The 12,670-nt window shown below is 42.6% G+C and overlaps 1 protein-coding gene across 2 annotated transcripts in view; it reads left to right on the forward strand.

Annotated features, from left to right (window-relative positions):
• Positions 1-12,610, forward strand: part of znf710b (zinc finger protein 710b) — a 29,094-nt gene extending 16,484 nt beyond the window's left edge. The window contains exons 1-5 of one of the 2 annotated variants that reach the window (XM_085451356.1): positions 2,602-3,184; positions 5,278-6,849; positions 9,330-9,521; positions 9,850-10,021; positions 11,336-12,610. In XM_085451356.1, coding sequence (XP_085307482.1) covers positions 3,140-3,184; positions 5,278-6,849; positions 9,330-9,521; positions 9,850-10,021; positions 11,336-11,517 — 2,163 coding nt within the window. In that variant the 5' untranslated portion in view covers positions 2,602-3,139 and the 3' untranslated portion in view covers positions 11,518-12,610. Of the gene's footprint in view, positions 1-2,601; positions 3,185-5,277; positions 6,850-9,329; positions 9,522-9,849; positions 10,022-11,335 lie in introns of those variants that run through there. The other variant, XM_085451364.1, reaches the window with a different exon arrangement.
• The last annotated feature ends 60 nt before the right edge of the window (positions 12,611-12,670 follow it).

The raw sequence follows: 12,670 nt of genomic DNA on the forward strand, positions 1-12,670 counted from the left end.
AAGTCAAGTAATTTTAAAGTAACTGATGGTTTTGTTTAAGTTTAAATGAGCAACACAATCTTGCATTAATTCTTACTGTGGAAAAAGTATGCAAAATGTTACATAAAGACTAGACTATATGCCATGATCCTCTCTGCTTGACTTGCGTTGCGTGACTGACAGGAAGTGTGCTGTAGCGTGACCAAAGGGAAAGTTAACTATTTTTGGAAAGTTTTATTTGGTAAATAAAAGCATGAAAATCAGTGAGGCTCAAAGTAGAGGCACCATAATACCTGCTCATTGAAGATTATTCTAAAACATAAATTGAACTTAAGGCAGGGAATGAATAATATGAAATCAGCTTATTATGGCAGCATATAAAAAAGACATACTTGAAGCATATCCACACAATATACCTTTTGCAGTTTACTTAAACAAGGGATAAGGGAAACAAAAATATGGGAAATGATGGATCGTCTGTAACTATTTCTTGTGGACCTTTTATGTTCTTGAGTAATCACAGAAGTGTTAAATTTGTTCATTTACAGAAAATTGTGGGAAGATTTGTTCCCAGTTCCTTTAGAGTCCAAGGTGACATTTTGCAGAGAACCAAAATATGCTGATTTTTATCAGGAACATTGTTGTAGTCTTGTTTCTGATTAATATTGTCTTGATTGCCTAATCAGTTAATAAATTAATCAAACCTAATATGTTTTGGGTTTTTTTCTCAACTTTGCATATTTGTGTCTTCATTAGAGCCTGACTGATATTTTGGTCCCCTGATATTATCAGCTGATATTGGCCTATTATACAGTATATACACTAGCCAGACACTTCATTAGGTACAGCTTGATAGTACCAGGTTTTACCGTCAGAACTGCTATAATTCAACATGGTGCTGTAAACATTCCTCAGAGGTTTTGGTCCAAACTGACATCATGGCGTTAATTGCTGCAGATTTGTCTGCTGCACATACGTGACAGCAATCTCCCATTCCACCACATACCAAAGGTGCTCTGTTGGATTGAGATCTGGTAACTGTGGAGACCGTTTAAGTACAGTGAACTTATTCTCATATTCAAGAAACAAGATTGAGATATTTTGAGATGATTTGAGCTTTGTGACACGTCATGTTATCCTGCTGGAAACAGCCATCAGAAGATGTGTGGTGGTCACAAAGGGATGGGCATGGTAACAGTACTCTTTAATACTGTTTAAATGATAATCGTTGGTAATAAAGGGCCCAAAGTGTATCAAAAAATATCCCCCACACCTTCACGTCACCTGGCCTGAACTGTTGATGCAGGGCAGGATGGATCTGTGCTGTAAATAGCGTTTGTGGATAGTTCAATAATTATCTGAACCAAAAAATCTAGTATTGGTCAGGCATCAGAATTTCTATCAAAGCTAAACTACAGGCATGAAAAGGGGTAACACTTTAGGTTTTCATAAAAAACACAGTAGCTGTACTTGGAGTGAACTCAGTCTCTGTAGACGTGTTCTGCGACAGGGGGGTGATGTGCGATTGATCTGATTGAAGGAAAGATTGTCACTTTTTATGGAAATGAATGTTGTGTACCCACAGTATGTTTTAGAGCAAACACTGCTTTGGCTCAAACACTCATTAATAATGTCTTCCAGTGTCTACAATTACAGTCATCTGTTGATTTATTTTTGGCAGCATCCACTGACTCACTCATGAGATTTTTGCATATTTTAAAATTTAAATAAATTCTTGGAAAAATGATTAAGTGATTGACAGACCCGTTTGTGTCTGTGATCAGAGTTTTATTGACAAAAACAGCGAGGTTGGTACCTTAGGCCCACTATTTACGTGAATCAGTAAAATAACAGATTGGTTGATAATAACACTAATAGTTTTTTGAGTCCTCAGTCTTTGTGGACTAATACACCAGTACAAAGTATTTCCTGCAAAGTGCATACAAGACACTATGCTGAATGTAGGTTTTTATATGTCTGTCGCCCTTTTTCTCATTTCGCTCCATAATTTGCAGCTTTCGCGTTGTCTCGCTTTCATCATTGGCAGGATATGCATGACCATTGTGGACCGTGAGGCCACCGTCTCGCCGCTCAACATCTATCTGATCTCTCCACGCATCCCATTTCACTGAAGGTGCCGTGGTCGTCAGATGACGTGAAAAGAGATGAAAGTTCTTCACACTTGAACTTTGACGTTTCCTCAGGCGTCAATCAGCAGCTCATTTTGTGTGTGTGTGTGTGTGTGTGTGTGTATGCATGTGCGTGTGATCCATGGGACTGTTTGATGCATAATTTCAAGCAGAATAATATCTCCGTGCTATTCTTTTACTTTTCATTGCTTCTTTTTCTTTTACCGCATTCTGCTCCCATCCCCCCGTCTCCTTTCTTTTTCTCTCTCTCTTTCTGTCTCCCCCCTCCCCTCTCTTTTCCTTGAGTATTCTTTCCTTTCAGTCTCTCCTCCTGCCCCCCCATCCATTTGCTCATCTCCTTGTCAGTCACCTTCCATCTCTTTCTTTCTCTCACCGTCTCTCTTCTTTCTCCTCTCTCATGTAACACGCTCACATCCGAGACTGTGCACGAAACAATCTTCCAACACTTTCCCATACTCGTAAACCTCACTTGATCAATGAGAGAGTGAAAAGATACAGAGGGGAAGGCGCAGGGATGCATGGATGAAACACAGAGAAGAACTCAGCTGCAGATACAGGAAAAGAGACAGACAGGGATGTGCAGAAACAAAGATGAAGAATGACACACAAAGAAAGAAGAAAGGAGGGCGAGTTGCTTTGGTGGAGCCATAATTTCAGACGGATATGATGCTGATCTTGTTTTTGTTGTTGGTGTGTGCGTCTTTTGACTTTGATGTGACTTAACCTATTGATTACTGGACTGTCAAGGAACCTTGTGCATCAGTGCTGCGCCTGTGTATGCGTGTGTTTTTAAACCTACTGGCCACACGTGCTCATTTGGCTGCAAGAATATTTGGTTTGTTTAGTGTCTGCTCTGTGTTTGCGCTGGTGCGACCAGACTCGCTACCGAAACTGTGCTGAAGACTAAAGAGAAGGAGGCGGAGGGTAGCGTTAGCTCCGCCTCCTCACATCCCTCACGTATAAATAGGAGGCAAACATAGTCTATTCTCACTCAACACTCGCACTGAAGAATGAGATCCTTGAAGCACCTGAAACCTCACAGCAGGAGGAGCGTGGTGAGTTCACTGGCTCTCGCTTGTAGCATGTTAAGTGGTAGTTTGCTGAGGTGGTGGGCAACGTGGGTTTGATCCCGGCAAAGCTGAAATGATACAGATAGAAAACTGCCATCAGAGATGCTTTGATTGTATCTGGTTTTCTTTTGTTTGTAAAGTTCCTTTCTGTGGAGTCTTTTTTATTCTAAATGAAGAGCTGCCACTTGCATTAACTTATCGCAATCTCTGTTTGAGCTTTTAAAAAAAATCTTTCTCCCAAACTCTTCTTCGGTGTCATCTTTTTGTCTTCTTCACTTTTTGTTTTTATCTTTCATTGAGTGTCTGGCTTTCATTTTGGCATTTTCCTTTCTCCTTCTGTCTCCTGGTTGCTCACTGCCTCTCCCTCCCTCCCTTTCCCTCTGTCTCTACATGTCTTTCTTTTTCTTTCTTCCTCTTGCTCTCTTTTGCCTGCTGCCTCACACTCACCCTCTCACTCTTTCACTCAGCCCTCTCCTCCTCCCCCTCCCTCTCTTATGTGTGTGTCTCTCTCTCAGCCTTCCTCCTTCCCTCCTGCCCACCCCCTCCTTCTCCTTATCTCTCCTTCACTCTCCCTTTACCTTACATTTTCTCCTTTTTTTTCTTTTTTTCCTCTCCCTCCTCCCTTTCACTAGACTCTTGCATGCTCTAAGCTCTCACTCGCTCACTCTTTTTCCTGCTTCTCTCCCTCCCTCCCTCCATCTCTGTCTCTGCTTCTGTTCTCACTCTGCTCTCCAGTGTTTTTGTCTTATCTTGTGCTTTTCTATTCTTTTTTCATTTCTTAATCTTGCTCAGTTTTCATTCTTTTCTTTTCTTTTTTCTTTCTTGCACTTGAATGTGTGTTTGTGTGGAGATCAGTAGGCCATCTAATCCACCACCACACACACACACACACACACACACACACACGGTTAGCACGTTGGATTAGGATGCTGTCTTTCATAGTTCCTGTCTCTCCAGATCTGAAGGTTTGTTTTTGGACACTGTTCATTCAGGTTGACTACTTGTACTAGGAAGAGTGATTTGGGGATAGATTTGCCTCAGTGGGAGGAAATGTCTGCTTTTGCGCATCCTTTCTAGTGATGTAATAAACAGCTCCTGAAAATCTAAATTGTTCTTACTTTTTCTCCTCTCTGTCAGCAACTAGCTCAAATAATCTGATCAGATGAGTCTCACCACCTTTTTTTCTTCAGTAGCTCATTTTTAATGGAGTGGAGGATGGTGCACAGTAGTTCACATTGAAAACATAACTTCCTGCCTTTATAAAAATTTACACTGAGCTTGATTTTTGTTCCCCTCTATAGGGCTGTTCGATATAACGATATATATCGGATGACGATATAAAAACGTCTATCGTCTCATTTTACGCTATCGTTTGTTTCGTGGTGTCGCAAAATAAACTCTTTACAGCAATATTTGTTCATGGTTCTGATGGTCACTGTAGTGGCTGTATTCATTTCTTAAAGTTCTCTCTTTCTCTTATATTTAATATAACCACACTACGGACGACAAGCGCCTGTTTTTATGCGTTGTGTTTAGCAACAACGATGATAACAGCATTGCGTGTCCACTTGTTTATGTTCCACATAAACCTTTCACAATAAAGCTCAAGATCCTGTTGAGACTTTTCAAAATAAACTGAATCACGTGAAAGATGCAGATTTTTACGGATGAGAATTAAGAAAGAGCCGCCAGGTGCTAAAAAATAAACCTTAGACTCAAACGTTAGAGCAGGCTTTTCCCCGTAGCACGCCGTGTAATAAATACTCACAAAGAAAACGGCGGCCGTTACAACTTATGTCTAAAAATGTATCGTTTCATGCATCGGTTAAAACACTCGACTCCAGGTCCACGACGCCCAGCTGGAAACACTTCCCGCAAGTCGAGCTGCCCGAGATTCACAGAATTTACAGGAAATGTTAAATTCTTGTGATTTATATCGTTATCGGACGATAGAGGTCTTATATCGGGATATGAGATTTTGGTCATATCGCACAGCCCTACCCCTCTACAACACTTGGCAATAAAAAACATTAAAATGCTGATCTCTTTACAAACAGTTTGTCTCTTTCCTGTTCCAGGAGGAGGCGAGCCGGCGCCTGGGTAGATGTGAGCCCAAGGTAATGGCCAGGCTGGTGGACATAGGCACACAGACAGATCCAGTAGTTGTGCTGTCCTTGGCCCAGGCCGCCGTGCTAGGTCTCATCTCCCAGAATGAAGTATTCGGAGCTACCATTGCACCAAACGGCTTCTACACTGGTGAACCAAAAGAGTCCCCTGCACCCCCAGTAGACGGAGTTGACTACGAGTACGCAGACCAACTTATCGGCGCCAACGGAGATTATCTTGGAGAAAACTTGGGAGAAGACGGTCAGATGCAACCAAGCTGCAGCCAGCGGCGGTGGCAGCAGGGGCCGCCTCAGCATCCAGATGGGAAAATGGTAGTCCCCGATCGTCATGGCCTTCAAGCAGGTGACATGTCCTCTTCCCACGTGAAAGGGGAAGGGATGAACTCTGGAATGTCCTCCTGTGTCCACATGCTGAACAATATGGCTCCCAGAGGTGGTCTGGTTCAAGTAGATCCGGCCACCCTGAGAGGCACCAACAAGAACTGTGCAGAATGTGAGCGGGAAGCTACAAACCAGCAGCAAGCCAACACACATGTCCACCCTCCTCCCCCCCAGGTGGCCCACAGGGGACCGGAGCAGGGCCACAGAGGACTGCAGGCCCAGCGCCCGATGGGGGGCCACGGTCGAGGTGGTAGAGAGGATGAAGAAGAGGTAGAACACCAGGGGAACACAATGATGAAACCCACACAGCAGGAGGAAGCTATCAGCAGCTACTTCCAGACCAGTGAAGTGGGAAGCTACGATTCTACAGAGATGGGAATGGGGGGCGAGTATGAAGACAGCAGCCAGAGTATGATGTGGACAGACGGGAGTGCGGCAGGGCAGCATCCCCAGCCTCCACACCCCCAGCCTCCACGTAGACACGGTGGCCGTAGAGTAGACCGGCTAGATATCAACATCCAGATTGATGAATCCTACTGCGTAGACGTGGGAGACGGTTTGAAACGCTGGAAGTGTCGCATGTGTGATAAATCCTACACCTCTAAATATAACCTGGTCACACACATCCTGGGCCACAACGGCATCAAACCGCATGCCTGTCCACATTGCGGAAAGCTTTTCAAGCAGCCCAGTCACCTCCAAACCCATCTGCTAACCCACCAAGGTACGCGGCCTCACAAGTGCACAGTCTGCAAGAAGGGCTTCACCCAGACCAGTCACCTGAAGCGACACATGCTGCAACACACCGACGTAAAGCCCTACAGCTGCCGCTTCTGCCGCCGTGGCTTCGCCTATCCCAGCGAACTGCGAGCGCACGAGGTGAAGCACGAACGAGGCCGCTGCCATGTGTGCTCGCAATGTGGCATGGAGTTCCCCACCTATGCTCACCTCAAACGCCACCAGACCAGCCACCAGGGTCCCCACACCTTCCAGTGCACCGAGTGTAATAAGTCTTTCGCCTACCGTAGCCAGCTCCAGAACCACCTCCTGAAGCACCAGAGCCCGAGGCCTTACACCTGCTCCCAGTGCGGCCTGGAGTTTGTGCAACTCCACCACCTACGTCAGCACTCGCTCACCCATAAGGTATCTGACTGCTCAAGTTGCACACATGCTGTAAATTTTACCTGTAGATCAGTATTCGGCAGAGAGGTTGTTTTTCCTTTGGCTTGTACAAAAATATTGAATGCTTTGATTCTCTTTTTTTTAATAGAGAGTCAAAACAAACTAACATAAAAAAGATAATTTGCATCTGCAGTTCATATATAATTCACCTTAAGCCTTGAGTGTAGTTAACAGATACGAGCATCCACCTATCTGGCATCCTTTGTTGTCTTTGTCAGATTCATCTTGTTACAAAAACACATGATTTTAAGGTCAAAATAGAATCAACGTATCAGTCTAATATAAGGAATTTAGCACCTGGATTTAGTATGCTTATAAAAAATAACAGCTGGTAGAGGCTCGAGCCCCCACCTGCAACCACGAATTGGATAAGTGCAAGAAAAAAGATGGATGGATGGGAAAAAAGAAACTATTCCATCAACATGGTAATGCTAGACTTTCCTGTGTGGCTTTTTTTTCCATTCATTTGAAATCTTTAATAATGTAGTGCCAACAAGTCACGATGAGGAAATGTATTTTTCTTTTTTATATTGAGTCACTTTAAGTGGTTAATTGCCCAGTGAATAGAATAAACTCCAGGTGGGTCATAGAAACAAGAAGAAATTTGAGTTTCTAGCCTTGAATAATTTTTTTTAATGGCAACAAAACCAAGTCTGAGTTGTTAAGCAAATAGTATCAATTCTCATGTGAAATATGTTTTCGTTGATGCCATTTTCCCTGTGTAAATGCTGGTAAATCTTTGCAAAGGCTTCATCAGCAGTTAGAAACACAGCACTTAATCAAAATGGTGAAAAATCAAAGGAAATTAGAAGCATAGTAGAATTATATGGCAAATGTTGCATTTTTAGAAAGACCTTCAATCTCCTTGTCACGCTTTTTCAACCCTTGCTGTTTCCCACACTTTCACACAGGTGGGGAAGAGAGAGATGAAGGTGCGTCGGATTACCTTGTGCTTGTATTTGTGATCATTCTTGGTTATTCTAAAATCAGTTCCTTTTGAATGAGACTTTTTTTTCCCGCCCCAACTTTTAGTCATGCCTAGTGGGTGAAGGAATAGAAGATAGCTGACAGATAGAAATCCCACACGGTGACAAATGAAAATGCTGTGTTGCTAGGGACGGGCTCAAATGTGCTTTCTACTGGGGCAACAAAAGTCCAAAGCCACGTTCATCATCAAATTGAAAGTGATGAGAGCAGTGAATGTTCTCAGTGGAGAGAGAATATTCTCTTTTGTGGCTTGTTTGAGCTGGTTGTCTGTTCACTGCTCCCCCTGGTGGACAACGTCAGCTCAACCCATTTGCCGTGCAGACAGTGGGCAGACGGACAGTCTGCCAGATTTGTCTGCTTATACAAACACTGTCTCTCGACCCACTAGTGTCCCGTAATACATATTTGTTCCTCACAATAGCCTTGAATCCGCTCATTCAGTCGCAGGTTTTTGTCTACTGACACTGACTGCAGAGTGGAGTGCAGGAGGCAGCAGCACATTCATTGAGACAGGCCTCAAGGCCTTAGATGACAGTTGTCTGCTCCTGTGACCCACTGCATGTGTTTGAGAACGTTACAGCAGCTGAATAAAGATGATTCAAAGGGCCTTTTTCCTGTATTCTAGTGATCTCCTTTGGTACACCTAAAATGGCTGCCATAGATTTTGATACGGTTGGAGGAATGAGCAATAACTTGCAGGCAGGATTAAAATATTGCCCTGACATTGTATGCAGGATGGTGACTCTTTGGCCACCCTGTTTTACATGCATGTTATACTCTTGCTGTTGTTTTTGTAGGTAAAGTTGTATAATTTAGTTGTTGTTTCAGACAGATACTCTTGGATCTGTATCAGTGAGAGCCGATGTCTTTACTTAGGTCATCTTAAGCACACAGCTCTGTCTGTGAGCACCAAAGCCCCGCCCACCTGCTCTGTGACCCTTCTGTTTACAAGGGCCAGCAAATCGGAAGAAGCGGCTTGTTTCAGACGCTGGCTGTCAGCACCAAAGTCCAGCGTGAGATAAATTTAAATAGTTTTGTATTACGACACATACAAAGCTATTTTATTATAGTCCAAGAATAACATTATTAAGCTGGAATAGCATAGGAGCATAATAGGTTCTCTCTCAGCCACATTAACCTGATATTAAAAGTGTTAAAAAAAATATGCTGACTGCTCAGTAATTTTTCTTTCCTTTGGTAAAAAATGTAAGGAAATTTAGTCACAATGCAGATTTAAAGATAGCCTGGAATGTGAAACTCACACTGAATCTGAAAATATGTGTCTGCGTGCTCAGGTTTGGGTGTGTTATGACTTGGAAAAGCAGTGAGCTTTTAGACCCCACACATTCAAATTAATCAGTATATCTGCCAACGTCTCACACTCTTGGAAGCAAACAGAACAGCTATTGCTGTATTTGACTGATGGACCTTTGTCTTCTCTTTGCACTCTGCAGGGGATGAAAGGCCACAAGTGTGACGTGTGTTCCCGAGAGTTCACCCTGTCTGCCAACCTGAAGAGGCATATGCTCATCCACAACAGCGTCAGGCCCTTCCAGTGTCACGTTTGCTTCAAGAGCTTCATCCAGAAACAGACCCTCAAGACCCACATGATCGTCCACCTGCCTGTGAAGCCATTCAAATGCAAGGTGCGTATTTTAACTCCAGACTGATAGCAGAGTGTGCAGGGCTGTTTAATTAACTGGCGTGAAATTAGTTGTGATGATGCATTTTTAGTTTCTATCGATTTACTTTAACGTAATAGGATTATGAGGGAGAAGAAAGTGCTCCTAGAAAGCATCTCATAAGCGTCTTATAACCTGATATCAGTACGTTTTCTAAAATTAAATGAGAAGAAAATCCCAGACACGAGAGGCCACTATCGCCAGGCAGGATGCTTTTATCACATCTGGTATAAGTTTTTTCTCTGTTTATATCAGTGCACCTAAATTATTTTTTTTGTATACTTTTTTCCAGGTTTGTGGCAAGTCTTTCAACCGAATGTATAACCTTCTGGGTCACATGCATCTCCATGCTGGCAGTAAGCCCTTCAAGTGTCCTTACTGCACCAGTAAGTTCAACCTGAAAGGAAACCTCAGCAGGCACATGAAGGTCAAACACGGCATGGATGTCTCACCAGAAGGACAAGGTTAGGCTCACTTTTTTTTAACATTAATATCAACCTTACTTTCTATCATATGCATTTACTGTGAAAGGGATGGATCCTTATATTAAAAATGGCCAAACTTTCATATGTCATAGAACAACAAAAATGTTGCACCTTTTTTACAGTTATTTTTGCGCTAATATTGGATAATAATTTACAGATAAGCACATTAGCCAGGTGTTTTATACTGTTTCAAAAGTAGATGTTTGCAGAAGGTTCAGTTAATGACATCAGTGCATGTACAAGTACCGTAATCCCATATGAGCCAAAGCTCAGGCTTCGCACAGCTCCCAAGTGCTGTTCCAAACAGTCTTTTTTCCTACTCTTGAATCTGTGTCAGTGAGAGCAGATATCCCTAAAATGGTCATCTCAGGCACACAGCTGTGGCACCTCCTGTTCAGACGTTCTGTTTGCATCAGGCCACAAGTCAGAGGAAAGTTGCCTAAAAGCAAGAAGATCTGAAACGGCTTGTTTCAAATGCGGGGGACACCAAAGCCCAGTATAAGATAAATGAGGATTATTTTAAACTATGAATGCAAAGAAGAAGTAGAAATATGGAGCTGAAAGTGAGCTTTTTCTATCCATCTGCCCAACCACCTATTAATCTTCCATTTATACAAAGTCAGCTCATGGTGGCAGCAGGTTAAGCAGGCATTTTAAATGTCCTCCCTAGCAACACTTTCCAGTTCCTCTTGGCGGGTCCTGAGTCGTTCCCGAGCCAAATGAGGTATATCATTTCTCCACTGAGTTCTGGGTCTACCCTGGGATCTCTTCCCAGTTGGGTGAGACCAAGCAACCTCCAGTGGCTTATTTAATACTTCCTCCACAGTCTGCCTCTAAGGTTAGGGAAGCTCGTTTTAGCCGCATGTATTTGCAACTTTATTTGGTCATCAGCCAGATCATGACCATAGGAGAGGGTTAGAACATGGACCGATCGGTTCAGCCTAAATAGTTAACTTTTGGCCCAACTCTCTGTTCACCATAACAGCCGGGAACATTCCTGCATTACTGGTGTCACCATACCAATCCCGTGCTCAAACTCACACTATGCCCATTTTGTTTTTCTTCTTTTTGCTGTAGACATGTATTATTTGACTAATTTCTGCTTGTTTTGAGTCTAAGACATAAGATTAATTCACTGATGCAATACGTTTGCAAGGTTGAGATCATTACATTGTCCAGGATTAGCTCAGAAGTGCTAAAAACCTCACTTTTCTAATAGATGGGAGTTGGCTGGATGAGCGTCATGCCATGTTGCCAGGCCAATGTCAGTCAATGCCTTTTTGTATTTTCCAGAAGTTCTTCCAGAAATGGACAGCCAGGGGGAATATGAAGGACAGAACTTCACCTTTACAGCACCGGACAGTATGGACAATGGTGGCTCCCAAAACCTCACTAAACTCACTACAGCAAACATGGAGGACATGGAGGAGTATTACAATTTTGGAAAGGATACAAGCAGCTACACTACACCTTGAGTGGCGATGGACCAGAAAACTTTTTTCCTTTTTTTGTTTCTGAAGGCAGAAGGAAATTACAGAATTGTTGTTGAGACTTTGGGAGACTCTGGGAAAAGGGGTTTTCATTTAGTTTTGGCCTCCTTCCAGAAGCGCCAGACTTGGCGGACTATGATGGGAGGCCAGGGAGGAGGAGGAGTGCTTCAAAGGAGACGTTTCAACTCTGTTGCTTATAACCGAGACACTGAAACAGTTGACACGGTGTGAAGCTCTTCTTTTGGGATAACTACGCTTACCGGCTCAGACTCTCACTGGTGGACAGTGAAATCTGTATGTTGTGTGTATGTATCAGTTATTTGAAGAGGAAAAAAAAGAAAAAAGTTGCAGTTGCAGAGCCATTGGTTACATTTAATGTGATAGAAATTTGTTTGCCATTTTTGTCATTCACAACCAATGTATACCCTCATATTTTTGACTGAAAGTGCCAGATAGACATTTTGCAACTAAGCTTCCACAGTGTCAGCTATTTACTCACTGTATATCGAAGTTTTGATACATAGTCACAACATATTCATAGGTTTGAATGCTCTTAGTTAACAACTCCTAATTGTAGTTGCCCGTTCCTGCCTATTCCTCATTTGAAAGTTCAGACAGGTCTATCTTTAAGTGCATTTGTACTTTTTGCACATGACATTGTAGCCTTTTTTGTTTTCTTTAAAAAAAAAAAAAATCTTAGTAGGGCACCGACTACCAAAGTTGCTACTGTCTCATGTCGGCTACAACCAGAAAACAAAACTGCCAGCATGTAAAGCCCTCTCACTGTACAAATGATTCTGCAACATGCAGTGTGTTTACCCATCTTTTTTTGTTTCACATGGTTTAGCTTTGCATTAATAATCTATCCCGTGTAGTGAATATACTGCTCTAGGTTTTGAATTACCGAGTGAACAGAACAAAAAGCACTTTTTCATCAAAACCTGTCATTTTTTCTGTGAAGGCGGTCTTCAGTAAGAGTGAATTCATTTGCCTCAAGGAAGAAGAGCTGGGGATGGAAGATAAAATCTTCCGACCCCTTATAAAGGCAATATTATTAAACATAGTTATGCTTTTTCAATCTTGTTTTGTTTTTTCTAAACTGCTGTTTACCTAAAATGGATATTTCATGGTTGTCAGT

Source organism: Copadichromis virginalis, linkage group LG1, assembly GCF_057382275.1.
Source record: "Copadichromis virginalis isolate Kocher_CV1m ecotype Utaka linkage group LG1, C_Virginalis_male_GT1.1, whole genome shotgun sequence".
NCBI lineage: Eukaryota > Metazoa > Chordata > Actinopteri > Cichliformes > Cichlidae > Copadichromis > Copadichromis virginalis.